This window comes from Bombina bombina, chromosome 3 (assembly GCF_027579735.1).
Source record: "Bombina bombina isolate aBomBom1 chromosome 3, aBomBom1.pri, whole genome shotgun sequence".
NCBI lineage: Eukaryota > Metazoa > Chordata > Amphibia > Anura > Bombinatoridae > Bombina > Bombina bombina.
In genome coordinates, this window is record NC_069501.1 from 1,144,768,311 (window position 1) to 1,144,785,223 (window position 16,913).

Here is a 16,913-nt window from a genome sequence, read left to right on the forward strand (position 1 = left end):
TTGAAAAGTCTGACAAATTAGAAAATCCGCCTCCCAGATGTCTACAGCTGGGATGTGAATTGCAGATAGATGGCAGGAGTGATCCTCCGCCCACCTGATTATTTTGGTTACTTCCTTCATCGCTAGGGAACTCTTTGATGATTGATGTACGCTACAGTCGTGATGTTGTCCGACTGAAATCTGATGAATTTGGCCGCCGCTAGTTGAGGCCATGCCTGAAGCGCGTTGAATATCGCTCTCAGTTCCAAAATGTTTATCGGGAGAAGAGACTCTTCCCGAGACCATAGGCCCTGAGCTTTCAGGGAGTCCAAGACCGTACCCCAGCCTAACAGACTGGCGTCGGCCGTTACAATGATCCACTCTGGTCTGCGGAAGCACATTCCCTGAGACAGGTGATCCTGAGACAACCACCAGAGAAGAGAATCTCTGGTTTTCTGGTCCAGTTGTATTTGAGGAGACAAATCTGCATAATCTCCATTCCACTGTTTGAGCATGCACAGTTGCAGTGGTCTGAGATGTATTCGAGCAAAAGGGACTATGTCCATTGCCGCTACCATTAATCCGATTACCTCCATGCACTGAGCTACAGATGGCCGAGGAATGGAATGAAGAACTCGGCAAGTAGTTAAAAGCTTTAACTTTCTGACCTCTGTCAAAAATATTTGAAATAAACGGTACTGTGCCTTTAAGAGATAAAAAGCGCACACAATTTTACAAAATGGTGAAAAATGAACCAAATCACTTGAAATTATCACAGTATGTGCCTAATTCTTCGATATGATTGCACAACAAGTTTCAGCCTGAATAACCCTTTAATGCCCAAACCGGAGCAGTCTAAAGCCTACAACCGGTTAATAAACTACAGCACCTTGCCACAGCAGCCTGCTGTGGCCCTACCTGCCCTTAGGGATTAGTTTTGTGAAAAGCAAGCCTCTTGAAGTCCTCAAACAGTCTCTGAACCCTCCATGTGAAGCAGCATGAACAATCTGTCAGAATTAACTGCACAATTGAGGCGCAAAATTAGGCCCCTCCCACTCCACTCCGGAGTTGTGAGGCCTTCAGAATCCCAATTTAGGTGACTAAAATAATGCCATGTGGAATAAAAACCCCGTAATAAACACACCAAAAGTGTTTAAAAAGTGTCTATAATGAGTATTTTGTTAAATAAAATAATTGATTGCCCTGCAACAGTGTCAACCAGCCTATTGAGCCCTCTTAAATAAGCCTTTAGTTCTATACTGAGTCTCAGAACATGGCTTACCCTTCCCACATGGGGAATCTTGTCAGTCTTCTAGCATTATCTTGTCTTGACTAGAAAAAAGATGACTGAAACATACCTTAATGCAGTTAAGCCTGCAAACTGTTCCCCCTAACTGAAGTTTTCTGGTACTCCTCAGTCCTGTGTGGGAACAGCAATGGATTTTAGTTACAACATGCTAAAATAATTTTCCTCTCAGCAGAATTCTTCATCACATTTCTGGCAGAGAGTAAATCGTACAAACCGGTACCATTTAAAAATAACAAACTTTTGATTGAAGATATAAAACTACAAATCTAACACCACATTCACTTTAACCTCCCGTAGAGAGGCCCTGCTGCCAGAGCCGGCAAAGAGAATGACTGGGGGGTGGAGCTGGGGGGGGAGCTATATGGACAGCTCTGCTGTGTGCTCTCTTTGCCACTTCCTGTAGGGAATGAGAATATCCCACAAGTAAAGGATGAATCCGTGAACTGGATACACCTGGCAAGAGAAATTATGTATATATCATAAAATCTAAAAATGCATCCAAAATAAACTGACAAAAATATTTAATTAAAAAAATATATACTACATGTATATGCTACTAACTTCTATGATCATTGTAGCTACAGCTCCCTTGAGGTAAAAAGAGAGAACATCACAAGCAGTTGCCGTCCAGTTTGTACTTCCTCCAGCTGGCCTGTAAATAAGTAAATGGAATTGCATTATTTATTTTGCATGATTTTCCTGTAATTTAACTCTAAAAAACAAAATGTATGCTTACCTGATAAATGTCTTTCTTTCCGGGCATGGAGAGTCCACAGCGTCAACTAGTGGGATATTCAACTCCGGGCCAGCAAGAGCACACCAGAAAAGCAGTTAAGTGTAACTTCCATTACCCATAATCCCCAGTCACTCAGCCAAAGGAAAATGGAAAAAGAAGAAACACAAGGGTATAGAGGTGCCTGATCTTTAAACCTGCCAAAATGAAATTTAAAAAGGAGGGCGAGGTCATGTACTCTCCATGCCCGGAAATGACCCTTTGAAAAAGCCAAATAGGTGGCGAAACATGTGAGGGGCTTAGGGATCTTTAAATGTGGTTAGCATTTTTGTAAATAGCGAGCAGACCCAGGTCATCTCCTATATAGACTGATGGGATTTGCAATTGTAATACTTGACACGCTGTGAATGTTGTATGTAAATGTGAATTTGTATAGGGTATTGCAGTGCAGCATTTGAGATACAATTTAGGTGCGTGGACTGTGGATTACCGTATGCCCTATTCATATGGTACAATTATATACAGCTGTGCTCATACATCTACATCCTCTGGCAGAATTTATGATTCTCAGAGAATATGAATGATAACACAAAAACTTTTCTTTCACTCATGGTTAGTGTTTGGCTGAAGCAATTTATTATCAATAAACTGTGTTTACTCTTTTTAAATCATAATGACAACAGAAATTACCCAAATGACCCTGATCAAAAGTTTACATACCCTGGTGAATTTGGCCTGATAACATACACACAAGTTGACACAAAGGGGTTTGAATGGCTATTAAAGTTAACCACCCTCACCTGTGATCTGTTTGCTTGTAATTAGTGTGTGTGTATATAAAAGGTCAATGAGTTTCTGGACTCCTGACAGACCCTTGCATCTTTCATCCAGTGCTGCACTGACGTTTCTGGATTCTGAGTCATGGGGATATAAAAGGTCAATGAGTGCAACAAACTGGAAATGCAACAAACTGGAAATGCTTGTCCAGAAAAGAAAACCTTAGAAACTAGTGATGATCCTTGTTAATGGGAACGTGTAAATATGCGTCCTTCAGGTCTATAGTCGTCATGAACTGACCTTCCTGAACCAATGGAAGAATGGAACAAATAGTTTCCATCTTGAAGGACGGAACTCTGAGGAATTTGTTGAGGCACTTTAAGTCTAGGATTGCACGGAAAGTTCACTTCTTTTTGGGAACCACAAATAGATTTGAATAGGATCATTGACCTTGTTCCTCTAAAGGGACAGGTACAATAACTACCAGAGAGGATAGGTCCGCTAAGCAATTTAAGAAGGCCTCCCTCTTTACCTGGTTTGAGGATAGTCTTGATAGAAGAAATCTGCCCCTTGGAGGGCAAGACTTGAATCCTATTTTGTAAACCTGGGATACTATCTCCCCAGCCCACGGATCTGGGACATTGCGTATCCAAGCTTGTCGAAAAACATAATTTATGTAAGAACTTACCTGATAAATTCATTTCTTTCATATTAGCAAGAGTCCATGAGCTAGTGACGTATGGGATATACATTCCTACCAGGAGGGGCAAAGTTTCCCAAACCTCAAATGCCTATAAATACACCCCTCACCACACCCACAAATCAGTTTAACGAATAGCCAATAAGTGGGGTGATAAGACAAAAGTGCGAAAGCATAAAAAATAAGGAATTGGAATAATTGTGCTTTATACAAAAAAATCATAACCACCATAAAAAGGGTGGGCCTCATGGACTCTTGCTAATATGAAAGAAATGAATTTATCAGGTAAGTTCTTACATAAAACAGAATTTATGTTTACCTGATAAATTACTTTCTCCAACGGTGTGTCCGGTCCACGGCGTCATCCTTACTTGTGGGATATTCTCTTCCCCAACAGGAAATGGCAAAGAGCCCAGCAAAGCTGGTCACATGATCCCTCCTAGGCTCCGCCTACCCCAGTCATTCGACCGACGTTAAGGAGGAATATTTGCATAGGAGAAACCATATGATACCGTGGTGACTGTAGTTAAAGAAAATAAATTATCAGACCTGATTAAAAAACCAGGGCGGGCCGTGGACCGGACACACCGTTGGAGAAAGTAATTTATCAGGTAAACATAAATTCTGTTTTCTCCAACATAGGTGTGTCCGGTCCACGGCGTCATCCTTACTTGTGGGAACCAATACCAAAGCTTTAGGACACGGATGAAGGGAGGGAGCAAATCAGGTCACCTAAATGGAAGGCACCACGGCTTGCAAAACCTTTCTCCCAAAAATAGCCTCAGAAGAAGCAAAAGTATCAAACTTGTAAAATTTGGTAAAAGTGTGCAGTGAAGACCAAGTCGCTGCCCTACATATCTGATCAACAGAAGCCTCGTTCTTGAAGGCCCATGTGGAAGCCACAGCCCTAGTGGAATGAGCTGTGATTCTTTCAGGAGGCTGCCGTCCGGCAGTCACATAAGCCAATCTGATGATGCTTTTAATCCAAAAAGAGAGAGAGGTAGAAGTTGCTTTTTGACCTCTCCTTTTACCAGAATAAACAACAAACAAGGAAGATGTTTGTCTAAAATCCTTTGTAGCATCTAAATAGAATTTTAGAGCGCGAACAACATCCAAATTGTGCAACAAACGTTCCTTCTTCGAAACTGGTTTCGGACACAAAGAAGGTACGACTATCTCCTGGTTAATGTTTTTGTTAGAAACAACTTTTGGAAGAAAACCAGGTTTAGTACGTAAAACCACCTTATCTGCATGGAACACCAGATAAGGAGGAGAACACTGCAGAGCAGATAATTCTGAAACTCTTCTAGCAGAAGAAATTGCAACCAAAAACAAAACTTTCCAAGATAATAACTTAATATCAACGGAATGTAAGGGTTCAAACGGAACCCCCTGAAGAACTGAAAGAACTAAGTTGAGACTCCAAGGAGGAGTCAAGGGTTTGTAAACAGGCTTGATTCTAACCAGAGCCTGAACAAAGGCTTGAACATCTGTGAAGTAACACAGACAAGGCAGAAATCTGTCCCTTCAAGGAACTTGCAGATAATCCTTTCTCCAATCCTTCTTGAAGAAAGGATAGAATCTTAGGAATCTTTACCTTGTCCCAAGGGAATCCTTTAGATTCACACCAACAGATATATTTTTTCCATATTTTGTGGTAAATTTTTCTAGTTACAGGCTTTCTGGCCTGAACAAGAGTATCAATAACAGAATCTGAGAACCCTCGTTTTGATAAGATCAAGCGTTCAATCTCCAAGCAGTCAGCTGGAGTGAGATCAGATTCGGATGTTCGAACGGACCTTGAACAAGAAGGTCTCGTCTCAAAGGTAGCTTCCATGGTGGAGCCGATGACATATTCACCAGATCTGCATACCAAGTCCTGCGTGGCCACGCAGGAGCTATCAAGATCACCGACGCCCTCTCTTGATTGATCCTGGCTACCAGCCTGGGGATGAGAGGAAACGGCGGGAATACATAAGCTAGTTTGAAGGTCCAAGGTGCTACTAGTGCATCTACTAGAGTCGCCTTGGGATCCCTGGATCTGGACCCGTAGCAAGGAACCTTGAAGTTCTGAGGAGAGGCCATCAGATCCATGTCTGGAATGCCCCACAGTTGAGTAATTTGGGCAAAGATTTCCGGATGGAGTTCCCACTCCCCCGGATGTAATGTCTGACGACTCAGAAAATCCGCTTCCCAATTTTCCACTCCTGGGATGTGGATTGCAGATAGGTGGCAGGAGTGAGTCTCCGCCCATTGAATGATTTTGGTCACTTCTTCCATCGCCAGGGAACTCCTTGTTCCCCCCTGATGGTTGATGTACGCAACAGTCGTCATGTTGTCTGATTGAAACCGTATGAACTTGGCCTTTGCTAGCTGAGGCCAAGCCTTGAGAGCATTGAATATCGCTCTCAGTTCCAGAATATTTATCGGTAGAAGAGATTCTTCCCGAGACCAAAGACCCTGAGCTTTCAGGGGTCCCCAGACCGCGCCCCAGCCCATCAGACTGGCGTCGGTCGTGACAATGACCCACTCTGGTCTGCGGAAGGTCATCCCTTGTGACAGGTTGTCCAGGGACAGCCACCAACGGAGTGAGTCTCTGGTCCTCTGATTTACTTGTATCTTCGGAGACAAGTCTGTATAGTCCCCATTCCACTGACTGAGCATGCACAGTTGTAATGGTCTTAGATGAATGCGCGCAAAAGGAACTATGTCCATTGTCGCTACCATCAAACCTATTACTTCCATGCACTGCGCTATGGAAGGAAGAGGAACGGAATGAAGTGTTTGACAAGAGCTTAGAAGTTTTGTTTTTCTGGCCTCTGTCAGAAAAATCCTCATTTCTAAGGAGTCTATTATTGTTCCCAAGAAGGGAACCCTTGTCGACGGAGATAGAGAACTCTTTTCCACGTTCACTTTCCATCCGTGAGATCTGAGAAAGGCCAGGACTATGTCCGTGTGAGCCTTTGCTTGAGGAAGGGACGACGCTTGAATCAGAATGTCGTCCAAGTAAGGAACTACTGCAATGCCCCTTGGTCTTAGTACCGCTAGAAGGGACCCTAGTACCTTTGTGAAAATCCTTGGAGCAGTGGCTAATCCGAAAGGAAGCGCCACGAACTGGTAATGCTTGTCCAGGAATGCGAACCTTAGGAACCGATGATGTTCCTTGTGGATAGGAATATGTAGATACGCATCCTTTAAATCCACCGTGGTCATGAACTGACCTTCCTGGATGGAAGGAAGAATTGTTCGAATGGTTTCCATTTTGAACGATGGAACCTTGAGAAACTTGTTTAAGATCTTGAGATCTAAGATTGGTCTGAACGTTCCCTCTTTTTTGGGAACTATGAACAGATTGGAGTAGAACCCCATCCCTTGTTCTCCTAATGGAACAGGATGAATCACTCCCATTTTTAACAGGTCTTCTACACAATGTAATAATGCCTGTCTCTTTATATGGTCTGAAGACAATTGAGACCTGTGGAACCTCCCCCTTGGGGGAAGCCCCTTGAATTCCAGAAGATAACCTTGGGAGACTATTTCTAGTGCCCAAGGATCCAGAACATCTCTTGCCCAAGCCTGAGCAAAGAGAGAGAGTCTGCCCCCCACCAGATCCGGTCCCGGATCGGGGGCCAACATTTCATGCTGTCTTGGTAGCAGTGGCAGGTTTCTTGGCCTGCTTTCCCTTGTTCCAGCCTTGCATTGGTCTCCAGGCTGGCTTGGCTTGAGAAGTATTACCCTCTTGCTTAGAGGACGTAGCACTTGGGGCTGGTCCGTTTCTACGAAAGGGACAAAAAATAGGTTTATTTTTGGCCTTGAAAGACCTATCCTGAGGAAGGGCGTGGCCCTTACCCCCAGTGATATCAGAGATAATCTCTTTCAAGTCAGGGCCAAACAGCGTTTTCCCCTTGAAAGGGATGTTAAGTAGTTTGGTCTTGGAAGACGCATCCGCTGACCAAGATTTCAACCAAAGCGCTCTTCGCGCCACAATAGCAAACCCAGAATTTTTCGCCGCTAACCTAGCCAATTGCAAAGTGGCGTCTAGGGTGAAAGAATTGGCCAATTTGAGAGCAAGGATTCTGTCCATAATCTCCTCATAAGGAGGAGAATCACTATCGATCGCCTTTACTAGCTCATCGAACCAGAAACACGCGGCTGTAGTGACAGGGGCAATGCATGAAATTGGTTGTAGAAGGTAACCTTGCTGAACAAACATCTTTTTAAGCAAACCTTCTAATTTTTTATCCATAGGATCTTTGAAAGCACAACTATCTTCTATGGGTATAGTGGTGCGTTTGTTTAAAGTAGAAACCGCTCCCTCGACCTTGGGGACTGTCTGCCATAAGTCCTTTCTGGGGCCGACCATAGGAAACAATTTTTTAAATATGGGGGGAGGGACGAAAGGTATACCGGGCCTTTCCCATTCTTTATTTACAATGTCCGCCACCCGCTTGGGTATAGGAAAAGCTTCTGGGAGCCCCGGGACCTCTAGGAACTTGTCCATTTTACATAGTTTCTCTGGGATGATCAAATTCTCACAATCATCCAGAGTGGATAATACCTCCTTAAGCAGAGCGCGGAGATGTTCCAACTTAAATTTAAATGTAATCACATCGGGTTCAGCTTGTTGAGAAATTTTCCCTGAATCTGAAATTTCTCCCTCAGACAAAACCTCCCTGGCCCCCTCAGACTGGTGTAGGGGCATTTCAGAACCATTATCATCAGCGTCCCCATGCTCTTCAGTATCTAAAACAGAGCAGTCGCGCTTGCGCTGATAAGTGGGCATTTTGGCTAAAATGTTTTTGATAGAATTATCCATTACAGCCGTTAATTGTTGCATAGTAAGGAGTATTGGCGCGCTAGATGTACTAGGGGCCTCCTGAGTGGGCAAGACTGGTGTAGACGAAGGAGGGAATGATGCAGTACCATGCTTACACCCCTCACTTGAGGAATCATCTTGGGCATCATTTTCAGTGTCACATAAATCACATCTATTTAAATGAGAAGGAACCTTGGCTTCCCCACATTCAGAACACAGTCTATCTGGTAGTTCAGACATGTTAAACAGGCATAAACTTGATAACAAAGTACAAAAAACGTTTTAAAATAAAACCGTTACTGTCACTTTAAATTTTAAACTGAACACACTTTATTACTGCAATTGCGAAAAAGTATGAAGGAATTGTTCAAAATTCACCAAAATTTCACCACAGTGTCTTAAAGCCTTAAAAGTATTGCACACCAATTTTGGAAGCTTTAACCCTTAAAATAACGGAACCGGAGCCGTTTTTATCTTTAACCCCTTTACAGTCCCTGGTATCTGCTTTGCTGAGACCCAACCAAGCCCAAAGGGGAATACGATACCAAATGACGCCTTCAGAAAGTCTTTTCTATGTATCAGAGCTCCTCACACATGCGACTGCATGTCATGCTTCTCAAAAACAAGTGCGCAATACCGGCGCGAAAATGAGGCTCTGCCTATGATTAGGGAAAGCCCCTAGAGAATAAGGTGTCTAAAACAGTGCCTGCCGATATTATTTTACAAAAATACCCAGATTAAATGATTCCTCAAGGCTAAATATGTGTATATATGAATCGATTTAGCCCAGAAAATGTCTACAGTCTTAATAAGCCCTTGTGAAGCCCTTATTTACTGTCTGAATAAAAATGGCTTACCGGATCCCATAGGGAAAATGACAGCTTCCAGCATTACATCGTCTTGTTAGAATGTGTCATACCTCAAGCAGCAAAAGACTGCTCACTGTTCCCCCAACTGAAGTTAATTCCTCTCAACAGTCCTGTGTGGAACAGCCATGGATTTTAGTAACGGTTGCTAAAATCATTTTCCTCTTACAAACAGAAATCTTCATCTCTTTTCTGTTTCAGAGTAAATAGTACATACCAGCACTATTTTAAAATAACAAACTCTTGATTGAATAAAAAAAAACTACAGTTAAACACTAAAAAACTCTAAGCCATCTCCGTGGAGATGTTGCCTGTACAACGGCAAAGAGAATGACTGGGGTAGGCGGAGCCTAGGAGGGATCATGTGACCAGCTTTGCTGGGCTCTTTGCCATTTCCTGTTGGGGAAGAGAATATCCCACAAGTAAGGATGACGCCGTGGACCGGACACACCTATGTTGGAGAAATTATGTTTTCTTTCATGTAATTAGCAAGAGTCCATGAGCTAGTGACGTATGGGATAATGAATACCCAAGATGTGGATCTTCCACGCAAGAGTCACTAGAGAGGGAGGGATAAAATAAAGACAGCCAATTCCGCTGAAAATAATCCACACCCAAAATAAAGTTTAAATCTTATAATGAAAAAAACTGAAATTATAAGCAGAAGAATCAAACTGAAACAGCTGCCTGAAGAACTTTTCTACCAAAAACTGCTTCAGAAGAAGAAAACACATCAAAATGGTAGAATTTAGTAAAAGTATGCAAAGAAGACCAAGTTGCTGCTTTGCAAATCTGATCAACCGAAGCTTCATTCCTAAACGCCCAGGAAGTAGAAACTGACCTAGTAGAATGAGCTGTAATCCTTTGAGTCAGAGTTTTACCCGACTCGACATAAGCATGATGAATTAAAGATTTCAACCAAGATGCCAAAGAAATGGCAGAGGCCTTCTGACCTTCCAAGAACCGGAAAAGATAAGAAATAGACTAGAAGTCTTTCAGAAATTCTTAGTAACTTCAACATAATATTTCAAAGCTCTAACTATATCCAAAGAATGCAATGATCTCTCCTTAGAATTCTTAGGATTAGGACACAATGAAGGAACCACAATTTCTCTACTAATGTTGTTAGAATTCACAACCTTAGGTAAAAATTTAAAAGAAGTTTGCAACACCGCCTTATTCTGAAGAAAAATCAGAAAAGGAGACTCACAAGAAAGAGCAGATAATTCAGAAACTCTTCTAGCAGAAGAGATGGCAAAAAGAAACAAAACTTTCCAAGAAAGTAATTTAATATCCAACGAATGCATAGGTTCAAACGGAGGAGCTTGAAAAGCCCCTAGAACCAAATTCAAACTCCAAGGAGGAGAAATTGACGTAATAACAGATTTTATATGAAGCAAAGCTTGTACAAAACAATAAAAATCAGGAAGACTAGCAATCTTTCTGTGAAAAAGAACAGAAAGAGCAAAGATTTGTCCTTTTAAGGAACTTGCAGACAAACCTTTATCCAAACCATCCTGAAGAAACTGTAAAATTCTAGGAATTCTAAAAGAATGCCAAGAAAAATGATGAAAAAAACACCAAAAAAATGCAAGTCTTCCAGACTTGATAATATATCATCCTAGATACAGATTTACGAGCCTGCAACATAGTATTAATTACGGAGTCAGAGAAACCTCTATGACTGAGAATCAAGCGTTCAATCTCCATACCTTCAAATTTAAGGATTTGAGATCCTGATGGAAAAAAGGACCTTGTGATAGAAGGTCTGGTCTTAACGGAAGAGTCCACGGATGGCAAGGAGCCATCCGGACAAGATCCGCATACCAAAACCTGTGAGGCCATGCTGGAGCCACCAGCAGAATAAACAAACGCTCCTTTAGAATTTTGGAAATCACTCTTGAAAGAACTAGAGGCGGAAAGATATAGCAGGATGATATTTCCAAGGAAGTGACAATGCATCCACTGCTTCCGCCTGAGGATCCCTGGATCTGGACAGATACATGGGAAGCTTCTTGTTTAGATGAGAAGCCATCAGATCTATTTCCGGAAGTCCCCATATTTGAACAATCTGAAGAAATACCTCTGGGTGAAGAGACCATTCGCCCGGATGTAGCATTTGGCGACTGAGATAATCCGCTTCCCAATTGTCTATACCTGGGATATGAACCACAGAAATTAGACAGGAGCTGGATTCCGCCCATACAAGTATTCGAGATACTTCTTTTATAGCCAGAGGACTGTGAGTCCCTCCTTGATGATTGACATATGCCACAGTTGTGATATTGTCCGTCTGGAAACAAATGAACAACTCTCTCTTTAGAAGAGGCCACGACTGAAGAGCTCTGAAAATTGCACGGAGTTCCAAAATGTTGATTGAAAATCTCGCCTCCTGTGATTCCCAAACCCCTTGTGCTGTCAGAAACCCCAATACAGCTCCCCAACCTGTCAGACTTGCATCTGTTGAGATCAAAGTCCAGGTTGGAAGAACAAAAGAAGCCCCCTGAACTAAACGATGGTGGTCTGTACCACGTCAGAGGGTGTCGAACAATCGGTTTTAAAGATATTAAATGAGATATCTTTGTATAATCTCTGCACCACTGGTTCAGCATACAGAGCTGAAGAGGTCGCATGTGAAAATGAGCAAAGGGGAACGCGTCCAATGCAGCAGTCATAAGAACCTAGAATTGAGACTGAAGGTTTCGATAAGCTGAAACCAATTTCAGACGTCTCTTGTCCGACAGAGATAGAGTCATGGACACTGAATCTATCTGGAAAGCAAAGGTTACTCTTGTCTGAAGAATCAACAAACTTTTTGGTTAATTGATCCTCCAAACATGTTCTTGAAGAAACAACATTCATAAAAAGCTGGAAAGGATCTTTCCATTGAAAATGAGCAAAGGGAATTGAATCCAATGCTGATAAAAACTTCTATGCATATATAGCAACTGAAGGAAATAATAGAGACTAAAGGTACCGACAGACGGAACCCAATACAAATTGTCCCTTGTCTGATAGAGACAAAGACAGTGACATAAACCATCTGGAAACCTAAAAAAGGTGACCCTTGCGTGAGGAATCAAGAGCTTTTGAAAAAAAGATCCTCTAACTATGTCCTGAAGAGCAAAGTGAATCATATGAGATTCCGCATCCTCAGGAAATAATCTGAATGAAAACAGAAAAATGAAAATATGCATGTATTGTATCTAATGAAAACAAATAATGCTATCAATGACTATAAAAAGGCAGAATAGTTTGAATAAAACTCCAAAACCCAGTTCCTAAAAAAGGAACTGGAAGAAATACCCCAGAAGATTCCAGGTCTGAGCAGCGCTTGAACCCCATGGGTGCCCAGCCATGCTTCAACAGTACCCAAAATATATAGGACAGAAACACACTTAAAGAAAGTGTTAGCCTTACTGGAATAAAATCAAAGAAATTTCAAAGAAGTCTTAACCTGCCCCTTACCAGCCAAGCTGGAATACGGCATGTACATCGCAATATTAGGGAGCTGATTTCGAACTAAAAAATTTCCAATTATAAACATGTTACTTGGGAAAGAACTCAGGAATTTGTTCCTTAATAAGAACAACCAAACTAGTATAAGCTTAAAGTTTTAGTCTTAGAACTCAATCTTGAAGCCCAGAGTAACAGTTAAGAATTGAATCCAATTATAAAACAAATAATTGATTATCTTAGAACAAAAGAAATATGGATTTTTTTTTTTTTTAAAAATCACAAAATTCTTCTAGCTAAAATAGCTAAAGACATAGATTAACGCTCATTTGCGAAAATATTCAATAAAATGAAGACACAAATGTAATCATTAGCATGATAGTCCAGTTTAAAGGACCAGTCAATACAGAGGACTTGCAAAATGCAAAACAACAAGACAAATGCAACAGCACCTAGTCTAGTAAATGTTGTCCCTTTAACAATGCTAAAATAAATCATAATCTGATACTTGAAGTAAACAGAAAAAATGAAGCAATTGCAATATAACAGGACCAAGAAAAGTACCTGAAACTAAATAATTTTCCATAAATAAGATACAATTATATAAAGGAAAATAAATACTATTTTGCTATAGAAACAATAGCATAATTAGTAGGAGTAGAGATAGAACCAATAAATTGGAGAACCCTCCAAATTGAATTTAACTGCTGGCAAAGAATATAGTTTAAAACCTTTGAAGAAGGAATAAAAGAAAATTCTCAGCCTATTCCATTCCCTAGTATGGGGATTTGGAAAGAAAACCTCTGAAAACACAGAAGAATAAAAAGGCAGAAATAGTGTCAGCTAGTCTTAAAGAACTAGTTACCTTAATATCCAAAATAATCAACACCTCTTCAACAAAGAACAAATGTACTTTAATAATAAAAAAATGATAAAAAAGTAGATTTGTTAGTGTCAATATCTGATGAAGAGAATTTCTGAAAGAGAAAAAAAACATCATCAGAGAAGGATAAATCAGTATGTTGTTGGTCATTTGAAGCTTCAATAATTAAAAAAAGTGAAAAAGACCTAAAAATTTTATTAGAAGGCACGAAGTCAGACAAAGCCTTAATCAGAAAAATATTTCTTATAAATCTTCTAAACATTTCTTGTACTTAAAGGATTCCAAAACTTTGTTTTTTTTTACTCCACTTAACACACTAAAATCTATTACAAATAACTTATGGATTAAGAATTACCTGATTTGAATATAAAACTAGTATTTCTTGCCTTAGAAAAGGAGATACAAAATCCGTGGAATCGTGTCACCCCAGCCAAACCCCCTTTCTCAGTGACGAAATTAGAATAGTTAGTCCAATCGCTATGCTTTAGCGTGCATATAATTATCCCAAGGATTCGTCATCGTGCGCATGCGCAAATCATTCCGCCGGATGCGTGAGATATTAAATATATGCTCGTTATTACTAGGGGTATTATCGCTGCTAAGCGCTCACATCTTACCTGCTCGAGAACGCTGGAACATCTGTTAAGAGAATGCTCGATTACGGCGGTCTGGATCTCAAAAGGATGGTGACGTTTTCGATGACGCTGAAGAATAAGGCGCATGCGCAGTACGGCGGATTACGGCCATATTGATAACGCAGGTTATCAGGCACTATTGGTAACGGAGATCTAAAATAGTAAGTGTGGGTTTGGAAATATATTAATTTTGTAATATGAATATACAGTAAACTATAAATATTTTTTAATTGATGCATATTGTCAATATGATTAATACATATGTTTTGTTCGTTTGAGATAAAGTTTATTGCAAGGTTTAGTGTCCCTTTAAGAATGGAAATGTATAAAGCATAAATACTAATGGAATCTGCATGTAAAAGTATATCATAATAACTTATTACAAACCATAGCTAAAGATAAACATTTATAACATTTAAAATGAATGAACTTAGCTTTGGTAGAACTGAAACTCAGTTAAGCATTTTTCCAGAAGTGGCTTCTGACTCAATCGGAGACATCTTGCAATATGTAATAGAAAAAACAACATAAAAAGCAAAATTGATCAAATTCCTTAAATGACAGTTTCAGGAATGGGAAAAAAATGCCAATGAACAAGCTTCTAGCAACCAGAAGCAATAAACAATGAGACTGATATTGTGGAGACAACTATGACGCTCAAATTTTTTAGCGCCAAAAAAGCCACCCACATTATTTGGCGCCTAAATTCTTTTGGCGCCAAAAATGATGCCACATCCGGTAACGCCGACATTTTTGGCGCAAAAAACGTCAAGAAAATTACGCAACTTCCGGCGACACGTATGACGCCGGAAATGACGACAACATTTTTTGCGCCAAGAAAGTCTGCGCCAAGAATGACGCAATAAAATGAAGCATTTTCAGCCCCCGCGAGCCTAACAGCCCACAGGAAAAAAGTCAAATTTTAAGGTAAGAAAAAATTGATTGACTCATATGCATTATCCCAAATATGAAACTGACTGTCTGAAATAAGGAACGTTGAACATCCTGAATCAAGGCAAATAAATGTTTAAACACATATTTAGAACTTTATATAAAAGTGCCCAACCATAGCTTAGAGTGTCACAAAATAAGACTTACTTACCCCAGGACACTCATCTACAAGTAGTAGAAAGCCAAACCAGTACTGAAACGAGAATCAGTAGAGGTAATGGTATATATAAGAGTATATCGTCGATCTGAAAAGGGAGGTAAGAGATGAATCTCTACGACCGATAACAGAGAACCTATGAAATAGACCCCGTAGAAGGAGATCATTGAATTCAAATAGGAAATACTCTCTTCACATCCCTCTGACATTCACTGCACGCTGAGAGGAAAACCGGGCTCCAACCTGCTGCGGAGCGCATATCAACGTAGAATCTAGCACAAACTTACTTCACCACCTCCACGGGAGGCAAAGTTTGTAAAACTGATTTGTGGGTGTGGTGAGGGGTGTATTTATAGGCATTTGAGGTTTGGGAAACTTTGCCCCTCCTGGTAGGAATGTATATCCCATACGTCACTAGCTCATGGACTCTTGCTAATTACATGAAAGAAAAGCCTGCCCCCCACTTGATCCAAAATCGGAACGGGGGCCAATCTATCATGCTGATTTAGAATCAGCAGAAGGCTTCTTGTTTTGTTTTCCCTAATTCCAAGGCTGGCTGGATTCCCAGGAGGACCTAGATTGGTATGGTTTGGAAGAGGAAGACTTCTGTCCCTTAAATTTGAAAAGGAACGAAAATTAGAAGTCTGTTGACCCTTAGGTCTATTCTTCTTGTCCTAAGGTAGGTAGCATCCCTTTCCACCCGTAATCTCTGAAAGGATTTCCGCCAGACTAGGAACAAATAGGGTTATACCTTTATAAGGTAAAGACAAAAGCTTGGCTTTTGAAGAGAATTCAGCTGACCAAGATTTTAACCACAGAGCTCTACAAGCTAGGACAGTGAAGCTTGATATCTTAGCTCCCAGTCAAATTACCTGCATGTTGGAATTGCAGATAAAGGTATTGGCCAATTTAAGAACCTTGATTCTATTTTGGATCTCCTCAATCGCAGTCTCCTCTGATATCAGATCAGACAGGGCATTGCACCAATAAGATGCTGCTCCCGCAACTGTAGCAATACTTGCTGCAGGTTGCCACTGTAATCCTTGATGGATGTACATTTTCTTTGAGTAGCCTCTAGCTTCTTATCCATGGGATCCTTAAAGGAACAACTATCCTCTATATGAATGGTAGTTATTTTAGCTAGAGTAGATATAGCTCATTCTACTTTAGGCACAGTGTATCATGAGTAATGAATGGAGTCAGCAACAGGAAACATTTTTTTTTTTTTTTAAAAGCAGGGGGAGGGGAAAAAGGAACCCCTGGCTTATACCATTCCAGAGCTATAATTTTAGACATCTTGTCTGTAACAGGAAAAACATCTTCAGAAATTGGAGAATCAAACTCTATTAAGTGTAGAGGACTTCTTGGGGTTAACAGCAACCAAAGGTTCAGAATGGTCCAAAGTAGCTAGAACCTCCTTCAGTAGTAACCGGAGGTGTTCAAGCTTAAATATAAAATTGACCTCCTCAGATTCTGCAGATTTTTCTGCCAAAGTGTCAGAGTCTGAGATTTCTCCTTCAAAAGCTACTGAAGTATTCTCCTCATCAGACACTTGAGAGAGGTTGACCAAAGCAGATTTAGAAAGGTCAGAAACCTTACTAGCAGACAGATGTTTAATTTTCCTCTTACGCTTACCCGAGGAAGGGAAAGC

At 40.7% G+C, this 16,913-nt stretch overlaps 1 protein-coding gene across 1 annotated transcript in view; it reads right to left on the minus strand.

Moving 5' to 3' along the window:
- Nucleotides 1-16,913, minus strand: part of RNF17 (ring finger protein 17) — a 514,511-nt gene that overhangs the window by 380,405 nt on the left and 117,193 nt on the right. Inside the window, exon 3 of the mRNA XM_053705579.1 lies at nucleotides 1,850-1,940. Within this exon, the coding sequence (XP_053561554.1) occupies nucleotides 1,850-1,940 (91 nt within the window). The remainder of the gene's footprint in view (nucleotides 1-1,849; nucleotides 1,941-16,913) is intronic.